Source organism: Budorcas taxicolor, chromosome 18, assembly GCF_023091745.1.
Source record: "Budorcas taxicolor isolate Tak-1 chromosome 18, Takin1.1, whole genome shotgun sequence".
NCBI classification, from domain to species: domain Eukaryota; kingdom Metazoa; phylum Chordata; class Mammalia; order Artiodactyla; family Bovidae; genus Budorcas; species Budorcas taxicolor.
This window is the reverse complement of record NC_068927.1, coordinates 57,107,388-57,123,425: the sequence shown is the minus strand read 5'-3', so window position 1 is coordinate 57,123,425 and position 16,038 is coordinate 57,107,388. Positions and strand designations below refer to the sequence as shown.

Here is a 16,038-nt window from a genome sequence, read left to right as displayed (position 1 = left end):
GGGGTGCAATAAGAGTTCAGGGGGCGGGGACAGATCCCAGGGGGCGGAGACAGATCCCAGAGGGAGGGAAGAGAACTCACGGGCGGGGAAAGTACTCAAGGATGTATACCTGGATCGGGTTCCACAGGGTATGGGCAAAAATCAAAGCAGGGATAGATCCCAGGAGAGGGGACAGAACTCAGGGGTAAAGAAATAGCCAAGGGGACACACTCAAGGGGTGGGGACAGAACTCAGGATGAGAGAAATAAAAGGGCAGGGATAGATCCGAGGCTAGGGAGGGAATAATGACCAGCAATGAGGGTAGGGGGAGTATAACTCTGAAGAGATGAACCCAGAGGGAAGGAAATCGGAAATGAAGGAACTGGAAGGGGTGGTGGGCCAAGAGGGGAAATAGAACTGGAGGGACATGGAATCTAAAAGGGGAAAGATGGAAACAGGTGGATGGGGAAGAACGAGAGGGGACAATGGGTGGATCGAAATGGGGGTTGGAATCCATGAAAGGGGAAGGAATTCCCTGAATGAGAAAAGAACCTTCTGAATGAGAAAGTTGAAACTGAGGATGTGGCGGGTTGGGGATGGCGTGCCCGGGCAGGATGAGGAACTGGGGGGCACAGAAATTCGGCGAGGTAGGACTGGTAGGACAAAACGCTGGAGGATATTTAGAGGAAGATGAAAATGCGAGTACGAAATTAGGGGAAACAAGCGGCGGGAGCAAGTCTCAGGAAAGAACTCTGGAGGAGAGAGAATCTGGGATAGAAGGAGCTGGTGGGGAATGAGTGAGGGAGAAGTACCTCCGGGAAGGGACTGATCTGGGAGCGATGCAACCCAGACAAGTGGGTTCAAAACCCATAGGCTTGGTCTTGGGCGAGGCGAGAACCTGGATGAATGGCAGTGGAAGGTGGGCGGGACTAGAATACAAGGGGCGGGGTATAGCAGGGTGGGCGGGGCCTCGTCCCGCCCCACCCCGCCCCCGACGCTGAGTCCGGTGACAGCCCCCAGAAAGCCCGCACTCGCAGCCTCCTTCCCCCCGAGCGGAGCTGCGGGGCCGGCCGGGCCGGGGCGGACCCCGGGTACCCGGACGCGGCCGCCCGGGCCCGCGGGCGGGGGGATCGGCGGGGGGGTCCGGCAGCAGGGGCGGCCACCATGGAGTTCCGCCAGGAGGAGTTTCGGAAGCTAGCCGGTCGCGCCCTCGGGAAGCTACACCGGTGAGCGTGGTGGGGGTCCTGGGTGTGGAAAAACGCGAGGGTCTGAGGAGGACGCTCATTCCCACCTGGGCGCAGATGGACAGCAGGACAGGCGGTACCCATGCGTTGAGGGGGGGGGCGCTCCCATCTGTCCAGTTTTCTCCCTCGGCCTCCGACGGTCCGGTCTCATCCATCATTTTTCTGCGCCCCACCCCATCCCTAGGCTCTCTGCCCTTTTCTCTGGGATTATAAATATATATCCCCCTCTTCTGGATCTCTGTTTCCCTCGCCGGCTTCTGGGTCTCCCTTCACCTATACTCTCTCTGCCCCCTCTCTCCAGATCTCTGTCCACTCTCTTTAAGTCTCTGTTCCTTTTACCTCTGAGTCCCCGTCCCTCTCTCTCGCTCTCACTAGATCTCTACAACTCTGTCTCTGGGTCTTTGTGTCTTTCTCTGAGTCTCTGTCCCCCAACTCCCTGCCCTAGGGTTTCTGACACTCTCCTTTAGGAACTCCGGCACTCTTTCTGGTGTTTTTTCCTACCTCATCCCAGATCTCTCCATCTCTGTGTGTTTGTCAGTTACCATCTCTCAGAGAGTTTAATCTGAAGCTAAATCGGATTGAGGCCCATTGGTCCATGTCCTTGAGGAGAGCTAAGCTGGGAGGAAGAAGCCAGGGTATCCTGGGTCTCTGATGGAGAAGGCAGTTGCAAGCCAAACATTAGGCTTCTGGAGTAGGATAGACTTTCCAAAGGGTATACACTAGGGCTGAGAGGGACTTCCTCCCAGTCAAGGAGATGACCCCGATGACCTGGGTGTCCCCAGAGCAGTCTGCTACACCTCTCCTGAGTCTCTCACCCCCATCCCCAGCCCTGGCTCCAAGTCAGAGAAATTACTCAGCTGCGGAGAAGCCTAAAAATATCTGGCCACAGTGCGGGGAGGAGTTGGGGCCTCATCAGCACCATGCCCTGCTGCCATTCCCTCAGACCCTGGGGTCCCCATGACCCATAGTCCTGACCCTATCTTTGATTGCTCTTCAGTGCAGCTTACTAGACCATGCAAGTTCTCCTCTAAGTCTAACACTCGTCCTGCTTGCCGCAGATTACCTCCGCACTCCAAACTTACCCCACCCTTTAGTAACCTGAGAGATAGGAATAAAGCTGGACAGAAGGGAGGGGGGCAGGAGGATGGCGCAGTGTTGGGGAGGGGGTGGAGAAGCTGAGATAACCTCACCCTTTCTTTTTCCCAATCTTCCAGCCCCTCCCCACCCTTTTTCTCACCTCCTTTCACGAGTTTCTCAAAATACATCAGCGTGAAGTCAGGAGGGGGAGAGAGACGTGCTGGTGGAGGGGGTTGGGAAGGGGGATGGAGGCAGGAGGAATGTGTTTCTCAGGCTCTCTTTCTTCCTCAGTCTCCGCTTCTCCTGTGTCTGGGTTTCTCTCTGTCTGACTCTGCCTGATCATCACCTCTTTCAGCTGACTTGGGAGCCCCTAGAGACCCCAGAGTTCAGGGTTCCCACCAGGACAGTCACTAAGGAGTTTGAGCCCAGAACAATCGCATCTGAATCCTGGGGTCTGCTTTGGTGATTGCTGAGAGGGGGAAATGCCCACACCGGACTCCCTTTAATCCTCTAGACGAAGCTGGGGAAACTGAGGCACCATTGGGAAAAGGGGGAAGTCCGTGGCTGAGTACACATGGCGTCTTTTGAACCCAGGTCAGTCTCCCACCCAAGTCTTGGGTGGGGGCTGCAGATTTCCTCGAGATGAGTGCTGCTGGAGTGGGTGGAAAACTCCCTCAGATCAGGAAACACATAGCAACCCAGGGCGACTTGGGACAAGGACAAGGGGGGAAAGGGAATACAGCAAGAGACAGGAGCCAATATGCCTCCTTTTTGAGAGCCAGGCCTGGGGCAGGGCGATGCAGAGGGCCAGGAAGTGATCAGGTCCCACTGCTGCTTGTGTGTGACCGTGGACATGCTGCTTCTGTTTCCTGAGCCTCAGTCTTCTCAGTTGTACAATGGGAGGGTAAGGGAGAACCAAAGGGACATGAGGACAGAGACTGGGGAGGCGGGAGCAGGGGAGTGGACTGAGAATCTCCGAGAAGCAGAGGCAGAGACCCACAGATGGCGGCTGAGACACTCTTTATTTTGGGTGAAAGAAAGTGGAAGGGGGCAGTCCAACTCTGCAACCCGATGGGTTGTAGCCTGTCAGGCTCCTCTGTCCATGGAATTCTCCAGGCAAGAAAACTGGAATGGGTAGCCCTTCCCTTCCCCAGGGGATCTTCCTGACCCAGGGATCTAACCCAGGTCTCCCACATTACAGGCAGATTCTTTACTGTCTGAACCATCAGGAAAGTGCCCTACCTGCTCCCTAATCATGGCCTTTCATCATCACCAAGTTCCTAATCCTGAGTTCCAGGCATCCTGAGAGGGCAAAGCGATGTGTTCTTACCCTCCATGAAGCATTGGAGCCACCTTCACCTCTGCATCTCTAGTTCTCCTGAAATGATAATGTCACCTTGAAGTGACATTATCTTTGTAACCTCACATTCTACTCATGCCCCCATTTTACAGATACAGAATACTGAGACTGCGTTCCTTTGTTTAGAAAACCTTGATCCGAGATCTATGTCCTCATATTAACAATGAATATCAAATTTCAGGTACTGCAATCCCGTCTTGAGTTTCAGGGTCAAACCGCATGAGAGGGCAACCTGGGTCAAAGTTTAATTTCATTGGCCGACCTGTTCTGATGGGAGGGGCCAGTGCCTACCACCGTGCACTGTTCATTCTAGGGGGCTTCTGTTCCCCACTCTCTGGCTCATTGTCCCCTACCCAGGGTCTTATTCCTCGTCCCCCTAGTTTCTGTCCGTTCCCCTAGTCTCCCCACTTTCTTAACGCCCTCCCCCACTTCCTTAAGTTCCAGGATGGGGAGGGTTGCTGTGTTCCCATCTCTTCCACCCGCCTCCTCCCAGGCCGTCTGGCTGTTCTTTCCTCCCCCGTCCTAGTCTCCCTCGCCTCCATCTGTTCTAGCCCCTTCCTGGGATCCAGCCGGATCCCCTGGCTGCCTACCGGCCTCGGAGAGGAGCCACGCCTCACACATCATGTCCCCAGCCTGTCTCTCCTCAGGCTCCTTGTCTTTCCGACTTTCTCTCAGCGTTCTGGGTCTCTGTCTCTGCGTTCTCTCTCCTGGGTTTCTGTCCCCACTTGTCTTTGGGTCCCTCACTGGGTTTCAGTCCCTTTCCTTCTCAGGGTCTCTGTCCTGCCCCTCTCCCCCATCTGTTTTCAGGGCCTCTGCCCCGGCCTCTTGCAGACTGGTTGTCTGTTTCTCCCTCTCTGGGAGTCTGTTTCCTTCTCTCTGAGTCTCTCTCCCTCCTGTGTCTCTGATCCTTTTTCTCTCATTCTCTGTTCTCTCCACCCCCCGACTCCATTTCTGACATCCTTTTGAATTTTTCCACGTCTATCTCAGGGCACCTCTTTCTCCCTGCAGCCTCTCTCTGGAATGGAGGTGGCCCTCCAAGTACCCTATCCGTCGTCACAGATTCAATCCTGGATCCAGAACAGGCGGGGGCGAGAGTCACGCTGGGGACTGAGCCAACCCCCCCTACCAGGGCCATCTGTCCCTTGCCAGGACACCACCCGCCACTCCTCCCCACCCCCCAGACTGACAGCCTGAACTCAAGTTTCCCCAGATATATCCAGCTGGGCTGCTGGATTCCAGTGCCCTGGACCTCTCCCACCCCTCCCCCTCCCACTCCCGATCCCTGGGAGTGGGCTTCCAGTGGCTGAATGGAGTCAGCTGGATGTCAGCCCCACACCTGGGCCTGGAAGCCCGGCAGGGCATGCCCCGGGGCAGGGGAGGGGTGCGGTATATATAGCAGATGTGGCTGAGAAGCATCTGTTCTTTTGACACCTTTGCTGAGGCATCTCCTTAGCGCCTTTTGCTTCCTCAAATAGACTCATATCTGGAAGACGGGGCTGGAGAGAGTCTCTGGGCCTTGGGGATGGGGGCTGGGGGCACAGGGTTTTGGATCACAAAGGATAGCCTAAAACAACTGAGTTGAGAGGTGACAAGGCTAGTGGAGAAGGGAACTGGGGAGTTCCATACTCTAGTCTGAGGAAGGAAGGGGCTGGAGGCGCGTGGGAATTCCTCGTCTGAGGGAGATGGAGAGCAGGGGTCCAGATTTCTGGAGGGAGAAGGAAGTTAGGGGCTGAACTCGGGGAAAGAGGGGTTGCGGGTTTAGAATCCCTGGTCTTGAAAAACAAGAAGTTTTGCCCTGACTCGTGTCATGGGGAGGAGGGGGCTAGGGGCCCGGACGTCCGAGTCTGATCCTTGCTGCCTCGCCGCAGTCTTCTGGAGAAGCGGCAAGAAGGTGCCGAGACGCTGGAGCTGAGTGCAGATGGGCGCCCGGTCACGACGCAGACCCGGGACCAGCCGGTCGTGGATTGCACCTGCTTTGGCCTCCCTCGCCGCTACATTATCGCCATCATGAGCGGTCTGGGCTTCTGCATTAGCTTTGGCATCCGCTGCAACCTGGGCGTGGCCATCGTCTCCATGGTCAACAACAGCACGACCCACCGCGGGGGCCACGTGGTGATGCAGGTAGCTCGGGGGCGGAACCCTGCCCAGGCCCTCTGATGACGTCACACTGGCCTACGCGAGGCCCAGACCACGCCCCTTCCACGCCCCGGCCTGAGTAGACCCGCCTTTTTGCGCTGCCCCGCCATGGGCCCTAACCACGTGGCGCTAGTGGTAGGAGACATGAGATGTGGGTTCGATCCCTGGGTGGGGAAGTTCCCCTGGAGACGGGCATGGCAACCCAATCCGGTATACTTGCCTGGAGAATCTCATGGACAGAGGAGCCTGCTGGGCTACATTCCATGGGGTCACAAAGAGTTGGACACTTGGCACACAACCTCAGCTCCACCTCACCTCAGGGCTCTCCTTTCCTAAGTCCTGCCCTTATCTAAATGAAGCCCCGCTCCTATTTGTTTCACCTGTCTGCTTTCCAAGTGTAGACTCTTCCAAGCGTTTGGTTCCCTATGATATGGCTGCTCCTGTTTCATTTTGGGCATCCTAGCAACTTTGCTCCACCTGCATCTCCTGCACCTGTTCCAGTGTTGAATGTTACTCCCAGGCCAACTCAGGCTCCGTGAATTTTTTGTTGTTGTTGCCGTACCTTGCGGCTTGCGGAACTTTCTCAAGCAGGGATCTAACCAGCACCCCCTTGCAGTGGAAGCAGGGAATCCTACACACTTGACCACCAGGGAAGTCCCTCCACGGTGAATTTTTTTTTTTAAGATTTTTTTTTTTTTTGATGTGGAACATTTTTAAAGTCTTTATTGAATTTATTACAACATTGCTTCTGTTTTGTTTTTTTGGCCATAAGGCATGTGGGATCTTAGCTCCCCTACCACGGATCAAACCCTGTATTGGAAGGGAGAGTCTTAACCACTGGACCACCAGGGAAGGCCCCACCGTAAATTTTGATTCTGGCTTTTTGGAAGTTCCACCGCTGCTTCTATCCCTTCTACCTCTGCTCTGGCCATTAACCTAAAGCCCCGCTTCGTCTCAGATTTTCTGTTTTAATTTCCATATAGGCCATGCCCCTGCCTCCAAAAAAAAAAAAAATCCTGATTTGGGCTGTGGCCTACCTGCCCCTGTTCTTTTCCAATCATGTCCAACCCTTTGGCTACTTCTTGTCTCTTCCTAGAACCCATCCAATCTGCAAACAGTTTGTACATTGGTTAGAAGTGGAGGAAGAAACGTACCCCATATATATGGGCTCCTACGCATTCAGAGAAGAGACCCTGAGGCAGGCAAGCAGACAGAGCTAGGCCTCTAGGCAGCAGCAGGCTCTGTTGCTAAGGTAGTGCGGCCCTAGCAACATGGAGGAGCAAAGTTGGGGGTAGATGGCCCAAGCTCTGATTGGCAGGTGTTTTGAAGGCGAGAGGGGATCCTTGTTGCTGATTGGCTGAGGGACTGTCTGCGGGTGCTGATTGGTGGAGAAGCAGAGCGTCTGGAGCAGGGGTGATGGTTTGATGTGCCTTTTGGCCCACAGAAAGCTCAGTTCAACTGGGATCCAGAGACTGTTGGCCTCATACACGGCTCCTTTTTCTGGGGCTACATTGTCACCCAGATTCCTGGAGGATTTATCTGCCAAAAATTCGCAGCCAACAGGTATTCAGGGGGCGGGGCGGATGTCTCAAAGTGGGCAGAAACTACAACTGTGTGGGTGGAGTTAGAGGCTGTGGTCTTGCATTTGGGGGCTGACTCCGGGAAAACCGGAGGAGCCTGGGTTCGGGGCCGAGGCCCTAGGGAAAGGTGGGGTTTGCATTGTGGAAGTGGGGAGTCTCATAGAAGGTGGGACCGGGGATTCTCGGGGCGCGGGGCCTGGCCTGCTGAAGGAAGAAAGGGCAGAGTCCTAGGTCTGGCAGGATAGCTGGACTCTTTTCGGAACACAACTTTTCCTATCAGGGTTTTCGGCTTTGCTATTGTGGCTACCTCCACTCTAAACATGCTGATCCCCTCGGCTGCCCGTGTCCACTATGGCTGTGTCATCTTCGTGAGGATCCTGCAGGGGTTGGTAGAGGTAAAGCTCCGCCCCCTATGACCCCATTGCCGTTCCGACCCCACCTTTTCTCGTTGACTTTGGTTTTCTCTTCCCTAGGGGGTCACGTACCCTGCCTGCCATGGGATCTGGAGCAAATGGGCCCCGCCCTTAGAGCGGAGTCGCCTGGCGACGACAGCCTTTTGCGGTGAGAGGAAGGGGCTGGGATCCGGACTCGTGGGTCTGGGGCTGGTGGGGGTGGGGGTGCTGGAGTCTAGACTCTTCGATGGAGGGAGGAGGGGGTTGCGGGCTTGAACTCCCGGATCTGAGAGAGGAGGGGGCTGGTGACCCAGACCGACGTGTCTAAGGGAGGAGGGGCAGTGGCCGGTACTTCTGTGTCCCAGGAAGGTAGGGGCTGGGAATCCGCACTACTGCGTTTGAAGAAAGATGCGCTCTTCTCCATTCTGCACCCTCCCCGTTAGGTTCCTATGCTGGGGCGGTGGTCGCGATGCCTCTCGCCGGAGTCCTGGTGCAGTACTCAGGATGGAGCTCTGTATTCTACGTCTATGGTGAGGGGCCCGGACGCCTGGGTCCGGGTGGTGCCGGGGCAGAGCGAGGCCGGTCGTCACCTCGCTTCCATCCTCCTCCTGACCCCCTCCACCCACCAGGCAGCTTCGGGATCTTCTGGTATCTGTTCTGGCTGCTCGTCTCCTACGAGTCCCCGGCGCTGCACCCTAGCATTTCGGAGGAGGAGCGCAAGTACATCGAGGACGCCATCGGCGAGAGCGCCAAGCTCATGAACCCCGTCACGGTCCGGGCCCAAGCCTGGGGAGGCTGGGGCGCGGTGGGGAGAGGAGAGTTATCAAGGCAGGGAGATCAGAGGAAGAGGGGCTTTGAATCCTCACTGCGTGTGGATCTTGGTAGATCTACATAGACATTTCCATAGACATTTAGAAGAGACGATGGGATCGCCAGCTGGATGGCGCTAGAACCTAGGAGGCGTGATCAAAGCCCAGGGAGGACGGGGTTAGCAGGTGCGGAGAGCAGGGCTAGGTAGTGAGGTGGGCGGAACCACTGATGGGCGTGGTTAAACCTGCAGAGGCGGATTAGAATGTGGGGTTTTGCTCAGACCTCAGGGTGGGTGAGGCTCGAATTAGGGGGCATAATTGGGTGGAAGGAGACTCTTGGGTCCACATTTATGACTCTCTGAAGGTCATCGTGGGGTCTGGACACCCGCCAGCCTGAGGACCACTGAGGCTAGGATGTCAGCGTTCCCATGGGGACGCGGTCAGGCTGGCGACCCTGCCTCCTCGACGGCTGTAGTGAGACAGGGAAATCTGGGTCTCTGCGGGACTGTCGTGGGATCCCTGAAGGGACTTGGAGAGCGCCCAGGCCTGTTCTCTGTCTTAGCAGCCCTTCCCTCCTCTCCCCCACCACAGAAGTTTAACACACCCTGGAGGCGCTTCTTCACGTCCATGCCAGTCTACGCCATTATCGTGGCCAACTTCTGTCGTAGCTGGACTTTCTACCTGCTTCTTATCTCCCAGCCTGCCTACTTCGAAGAAGTGTTCGGTTTCGAGATCAGCAAGGTTGGGCCCGGAAGGGGAGAGCTGCGGGCGCGGCGGGAGGGTGAGCGAGGGAAGGAGAGGAACCTGGATCCCAAGGGGTTGGAAAGGGGGCAGGGAGGAAGCCCATGGTACCTGAGCCGTGGTGAGACCCCCAGGCAGGTGGCCGCTGAGCCGCGACGCCTTGTACGCCCGCCGGCGCAGGTGGGCCTGGTGTCAGCGTTGCCTCACCTGGTGATGACCATCATCGTGCCCATTGGAGGCCAGATCGCCGACTTCCTGAGGAGCCGCCGCATTATGTCCACCACCAACGTGCGCAAGTTGATGAACTGTGGGGGTGAGTGGGGCGGGGCCTGGATCTGGTCTGGGACCTGGCTGGAATGGGCGGAGCATGGCTGGGCGGATCTAGGGGGCTGGACCATGGCGGATGGGGAGGCGTCAGAGGGCGAGTCCATGGGGCGTGTCCAAAAGGCAGAGCCTGAGTGAGACCAGGTCCGGCAGGAACGAATCTTAGGTGGCAGCCTCCGGGGCAGTGTCTGTAGAAGGACAAGGTGGGTGTGGCTGCCCAGGTGAAGCGAAGGCGAGACCACGTTGGGTCTGGAAGGACGGGGCCTATACGAGGCTGGTCAGAGTAGGATGGGAACTGGGTGATGAAGAGGGGCACCCGGAGAGACAAAGGTGTGAGTGTAATGAATGGGGACTGAGAGGGAAGCCGTGAAGGTGCCGGGGTGGGGCCATTGATGTCCCAGCTTGGGTAGCGAAGCCTGTGCACGTGGTCAAGGGCCAGGCACTGGAGAATTGAGGGCTTGGTTAGGGCGGGCGCGGGCAGAATGGAGGACAAAGCCAGGGACAGGCGTGGAAGTGGCAGGACTGGGTCAAACTGGGGGGGGGGGGGGGGCTGGGAGCCAGGAGTGGGTCTGGAGAGGCGGTGCGGGGCGGCCTGTGCTCAGAGGGGGCGGCCCTCCGTAGGCTTTGGCATGGAAGCTACGCTGCTGTTGGTGGTCGGCTACTCGCACTCCAAGGGCGTGGCCATCTCCTTCCTAGTCCTCGCCGTGGGCTTCAGCGGCTTCGCCATCTCCGGTGAGAACCGGCGATCTGCAGCTTGAGGGTGGGGGGGACTCTGCTCAGCTCAGTGGGGAACTTCCTGACTCATGTAAAGCACTTCCCAGCCTGGCGAAAGGCAGACTGGAAAAAGCGGCCGGGAAGTCGGGGAGGCTAGGCTGGGGGAGGAGTCACTGGCCTGGGAATCGGTTGTGACGCCTCTCGGCTCGCCTCGCCAGGGTTCAACGTGAACCACCTGGACATCGCCCCGCGCTATGCCAGCATCCTCATGGGCATCTCCAACGGCGTGGGCACGTTGTCCGGCATGGTGTGCCCCATCATCGTGGGTGCCATGACTAAGCACAAGGTCCGTGCCTGGGCCCTGACCCACTTGCCCTCCAAATGTGTACAGCACCTTCCTAACATATGTCACCTCTCTGGATCTCTGGCTCTTTTTCCAGAGAAAAGGCCCGCCCCTTCCCTAGCCCCGCCCCTTTCCACTAGCCCCGCCCCTTCCCTCTCCTGTCTGTCCTCTGACTTCACCTCCCCGTTGTCCCCGCTACAGACTCGGGAGGAGTGGCAGTATGTGTTCCTCATTGCCTCCCTGGTGCACTATGGGGGCGTCATCTTCTACGGGGTCTTCGCTTCGGGAGAGAAGCAGCCGTGGGCGGAGCCTGAGGAGATGAGCGAAGAGAAATGTGGCTTCGTTGGCCACGACCAGCTAGCTGGCAGCGACGAAAGCGAAATGGAAGATGAGGCTGAGCCCCCCGGGGCACCCCCTGCTCCCCCTCCATCCTATGGGGCTACACACAGCACAGTTCAACCCCCAAGACCCCCACCCCCTGTCCGGGACTACTGACCACGTGCCTCCCACTGGATGGCAGTTTCCAGGACCTCCATTCCTCACATCTCTGGCCTGAGTGACAGTGTCAAGGAACCCCAGTCCTCTCTGTCCTGGCTCAGGCCTAAGAAGCACTCTCCCTGGTTCCCAGTGCTGTCAGATCCTCTTCCCATCCTATTTGCCTCTCAGGGGTAGTGAAGCTGCAGACTGGCAGTTTCAAGGATACCCAAATTCCCCTAAAGCTTCCCTTCTCCACTCTCTGCCTCAGTGGTTTCAAATCTCTCCTTTCAGGGCTTTATTTGAATGGACAATTCAGACTCTTCCTCTCTCGTGGTTTTGGGCACCTTCCCCTTTCCTTGAACCCCTGGGACTCTCAGGTGAACCCCTGAGATTACTCAACACACCTTCCCTTTCAAAAAAATTCAAGGTCTTCCTCTAGAAGTTTCAAATCTCTCCCAACTGTATTCTGCTTTTTCCAAGTTGGTTTAACTAATCACCCATCCCTGCCATTCTAGGGATTGATTCTCACCAGCGTTTCTGAGGGGAAATGGCAGTTTCAAGCACCCCACCCCCTACAACCTCTTCATCCCTCCCCCACCAGCAGACTCTGCTGCAGCACCAAATTTCCCCAAAACCTTCTCCCAGCTTAGCACATTGCCTAGGGAAACAACCAAAATGGCAGTTTTAATATGCCTCTCTTCACCCCCATGCACTTTTTCTGACACGATTTTCAGGTCTAAGAAGAGCGGCTGCTCAAGTCCATCAACTCGACGGTTTGAAGCCACCGCCATTGAACTGCCCCATGGTGGTTTCAAGACGTTCCCCTTTCCCCCAATTCCTTGCACTTTATTCTCCTGGGTGGTTTTGAACTACCCTCATTTTCTCAGTGGCCATTTATTGCGTCCCTCAGGGGCTAAATGACTCCAAATCTGGGATCCTTCCCCTCTCAGACTCCCCTATTTCGGCTTAGAATTTGGGGGAACATATGTAAAGGAGAAGTCACAGAATCCCAGGAAAGGGAATGGGGCTGGGGAAAAGGGGTGTTTTTCCCCGGGGCAGGGTTGTGTCTTTGTGTCTCTGTCTCTGTGATTGTAAATCCTGCCCTGCCCCTCTCCCAATAAAATGCTTTGGTGTACACACCCAGTCGTCACTGGCCTTGGGAATCTCCAACCTCCTTCTCCCTCGGACGGAGGAGCCCAAGCCCCCAGTCACCTTGACCCCAGCCACCCTCCTCTCCCAGGACTTAGGCCAGAGGAGTTGTCCAGCTGTGGGTACACGCAATTTATTCGGTCTCAGACTGTGTTTTCCGCTGACATCTAAAGCATTTCTGGGTGTCCTCTATTCTAGAGGACCACTAGGTAGCAAAGCTGACCCCGAGGACGGGACCCCTGGGTGCTTCCTCCGTCCGCGGCTGGCGCAGGTCTGGAGAGGCTCACAGGAAGTTGTTTGGAAGTGTGGCAGGGGAGAGCGGTTCTAGGCGCTGGGGGCGGCCCCCGCGGGGCGGCGGAGGCAGCTTGGGGGGCAGTGGCGGGGTGGGCGGTGGCTGCTTGGTAGCGATGTGTGAAGGGACCCAGGCGTCCGGCGCGTAAAAGTAGAGGTCGTAGGGTTCCTTCGGGGCGTCCAAATGTATAACTATGGAGACAAAGGAGCGAATTCGTCCCCGGACCTGACCGGGGGCCTGTCCCCTCTACTGAGCCGCTGGCCGATGAGGAGACGGGGGCGAGGAGTCCAAGCTTCCACGGGAATCAGGTTTTCGAATAATCTTAAGAGGCCTTAAATACCAAGGGGGGCGTGGCGTCCCCGCCGCAGGGGCGGGGCATGCCGCGCGCCAGGAGGGTGAAGGGGCGGGGCTTGTAGGGACCTGCCCTTCCCCCACCTGGGGCAACTCCACGCTGCCCTGGGGGCTCAACTTCACAGGTGTTTGTGAAATTTCCAGAGAATTGGGGGTCAGGGCTTCTACTGACCTTGGATGGGGACCTGTACTTTTAGGTTGGGCGCCCTTAAGTGCCAGGCGAAACCAGGTTAAGGACACGTGCAAGCGCTTAAGGAGCGGGACGCTGCAGGAGTGGCTTACCCGGTTCATCTCCGTCGTTCGGGAGCCGGTGGTGTGCGAAGGCCCGGTGTCGAGCCGCCCGGCGGTAGAGACACCACAGCAACAGGAAAATGCCAATAAGCAGCCCGATCCCGGCGAGGAATAGGCAGAGGGCCCCGCCTGCCACGCCCCGGGGACGGCCCACCAGGGTCACGCCTGGAGGAATAAGGCCCAAGGACTGAGCAATCTAACCTCCTAGCTCCCTCCACCCTCAGACCCAGGAGTCCAGATCCCGCCCTCGTCCGCCCTCGGATCCGGGAGTCCAGACCCCCAGCCCCTCCTCCCTCAGAGCCAGGGGTCCGGACGCCCAGCCCCTCCTCCCTCAGACCCGGGGGTCCAGCCCCCAGCCCCTCCTCCCCCAGACCCAGGATCCAGACCCCCAGCCCCTCCTCCCCCAGACCCAGGATCCAGAGCCCCAGCCCCTCCCCCCTCAAACCCGGGGGTCCAGGCCCCCAGCTCATCCTCCTGCAGACCCAGGGGTCTGGACCCCCATCCCCTCCTCCCTCAGACCCGGGAGTCCAGCCCCCAGCCCCTCCTCCCCCAGATCCAGGATCCAGACCCCCAGCCCCTCCTCCCTCAGACCCGGGGGTCCAGCCCGCAGCGCCTCCTCCCCCAAACCCAGGATCCAGGCCCCCAGCCCCTCCTCCCTCAGACCCGGGGGTCCAGCCCCCAGCCCCTCCTCCCCCAGACCCAGGATCCAGACCCCCAGACCCTCCTCCCTCAGACGCTCCTCCTCCCTCAGACTCGGGGATACAGCCCCCAGCCCCTCCTCCCCCAGCCCCAGGATCCAGACCCCCAGACCCTCCTCCCTCAGACTGGGGGGTCCAGGCCCCAGCCCCACTCCCTCAAACCCAGGGATCCAGGCCCCCAGCCCCTCACCGGTCTCCTGCACTCTCTCCAACACGATGATAGTGTTGACTCTCTCACCTCGGCTGCGCCGCTGAGGGGCCCGTGGAGTGGCTGGGGCCGGCTGACTGGGGGGCCCTGGAGGAGCAGGGGGCCCTGCAATCCGTGCTGAGGGAGGAGGGGCTTCGGGCCCTTTAGGGCTAGAGTTCTGGGGGGCTTTCAGATCAACTGTCCTGGGAGAAACTGAGGTGGGCAATTTAAGGACGGTGGGCTGGTTGGCTGCAAGTGCTTCTGGTTTGGGATTCAGGGATTGCTCATTAAGAGCAGTAATTTCTTCTTTGAAGGGTGCAGGAGTTTCTGGGGCAAGGCTAGTGGAGATTTCAGGGTCAGAGGCCGTGGGGATCTCTGTTGAGTCTTGGTAGAAGGTTGTGGGGAATTTTGTTTGAAGAATCTCGGTGGGGTTGGGCTTGTGGCCTATATGAGATGCCAGGTGGGGTGTTTCAGTAGGGTCAGGATGGAGGGTCTGGAGGAATTTAGAGCTTGGTGTGTCAGAGTCATGGGTTTCCAGAGATTTGAGGTCAAAGATTTTGGTGGGGTCAGAATTTGGGGTCTCAGGGGTTTCTGCAAGTGATATCTCAGGGGAGCTAAGTTTGGGAATCTCTGGGAATTCTTGATGTAGAGTTTGGGTAGGATCAGGGTTTGGGGTCCCAGAAAATCCTAGGTGTGAAGTTTTAGAGGGATTAGAGTTGAGATTCTCACGGGATTCTGTGTGTGAGATTTCTGTGGACTTAACCTTGGAAATCCCTGGGGACTCTTGGTGTGGAGTTTGGGTAGGGTCAGGGTTTGGGGTCTCAGAAAATGCTGGGTGTGCGGTTTTAGAGGAATTAGGTGTAGAGGCCTCAGGGGATTCTGTGTGTGGAAGTTCAGTCAGGTCAGCTTTGGGGGTCTCAGATGGTTCTGGATATATCATTTTTGAGGGGTTAATTTGGAGGGTGTCCAGGGACTCTGGTGAGGTGTTGAATGAGTTAGGTTTGGGGGTCTTAGGAGGCTCCTGCTGGGAGGTTTCTTGGAAGTCAGTACTGGGGGTCTCAGTGAAGGCAAGGGGGGAGGGCTCAGGGGAAACCGCCTGAGGTGTCTTGGAGGGCTCAGGATAAGCAGCCCCTGGGGATTCTGGGTTAGGTCCATAGAGACTGGAATTTTCAGAAGCCGGAGGGTAGGGCTGGGAGGGGTGGTCTATCCCCAAGAAATCGGAGCCCGCAGGCAGTGAGACCGTAGGGGCGGCCTTGGAGCCCAGCCAGGTGAAGAGGAAGCCGAGAAGGAAGAGGATTGGTCTGAAGGATTTCATAGCTTTGGGTGATACCTGTAGCAGCAGTGGAGCGGGAAGGAAGGGGTTAAGGTCAGAGCCGCCTGGGAGGAGCCTCTGCCCACTCCAGAGGCCACGCCCAGTGGTCCCCAGATAGACCACATTAGCACCGCCCAGGTCAGAGCCAGAAAAAGGAGATGCTACCTGCAACTCCCCAGTAGGTTGTGGGGTGGAAGCCATGGTAGCTAAGGGAGACTGAGGCACAGGGCTTCTTGGGAGTCGTAGTAAATTTCCTTATCTGTTTCCCCAAAGGGGGTCCCAGGAAAATTGGGAAAGAAAGATACATTTCCGAGCCCCTAGATCTTTGACTTCGGCTTCGAAGTGCGTAGACCTCTGAGGGGACATGGGATCAATTCCTCTTCAAGGGCCCTGGGGACATCTTGACTCAACAGTTGTTTACATTAGAGGAGGCTCAGAAGGAACGACTGGGGGCCTTGACCGCCTGGATTTGAGAGATGAGGGGGCCTAAATGCCTGTAACCTGAGGAGGCAGAAGACTCCTGGATCCTGGTCAAGAAGCCTGCTGGGGGTTCAGACTCCTTTTTCCCAGAGGGTGGAGGGC

At 57.4% G+C, this 16,038-nt stretch overlaps 2 protein-coding genes across 2 annotated transcripts; one reads left to right on the top strand and one right to left on the bottom strand.

Annotated features, from left to right (window-relative positions):
• Positions 1 to 1,143: 1,143 nt before the first annotated feature.
• Positions 1,144 to 11,194, top strand: SLC17A7 (solute carrier family 17 member 7). The gene is made up of 12 exons (XM_052656332.1): positions 1,144 to 1,205; positions 5,529 to 5,781; positions 7,241 to 7,359; positions 7,657 to 7,771; positions 7,850 to 7,937; positions 8,212 to 8,298; positions 8,398 to 8,540; positions 9,169 to 9,318; positions 9,499 to 9,631; positions 10,264 to 10,374; positions 10,575 to 10,702; positions 10,901 to 11,194. Exons 1-12 carry the CDS (start codon positions 1,144 to 1,146, stop codon positions 11,192 to 11,194), a joined length of 1,683 nt encoding a protein of 560 aa, XP_052512292.1.
• Positions 11,195 to 12,608: 1,414 nt separating this feature from the next.
• GFY (golgi associated olfactory signaling regulator) lies at positions 12,609 to 15,459 on the bottom strand. Its single transcript, XM_052655214.1, has 4 exons — positions 14,903 to 15,459; positions 14,148 to 14,758; positions 13,251 to 13,424; positions 12,609 to 12,808 (listed from the first exon to the last, which is right to left on the bottom strand). The coding sequence occupies exons 1-4, from the start codon at positions 15,457 to 15,459 to the stop codon at positions 12,609 to 12,611; spliced, it is 1,542 nt and encodes a 513-aa protein (XP_052511174.1).
• Positions 15,460 to 16,038: the final 579 nt, after the last annotated feature.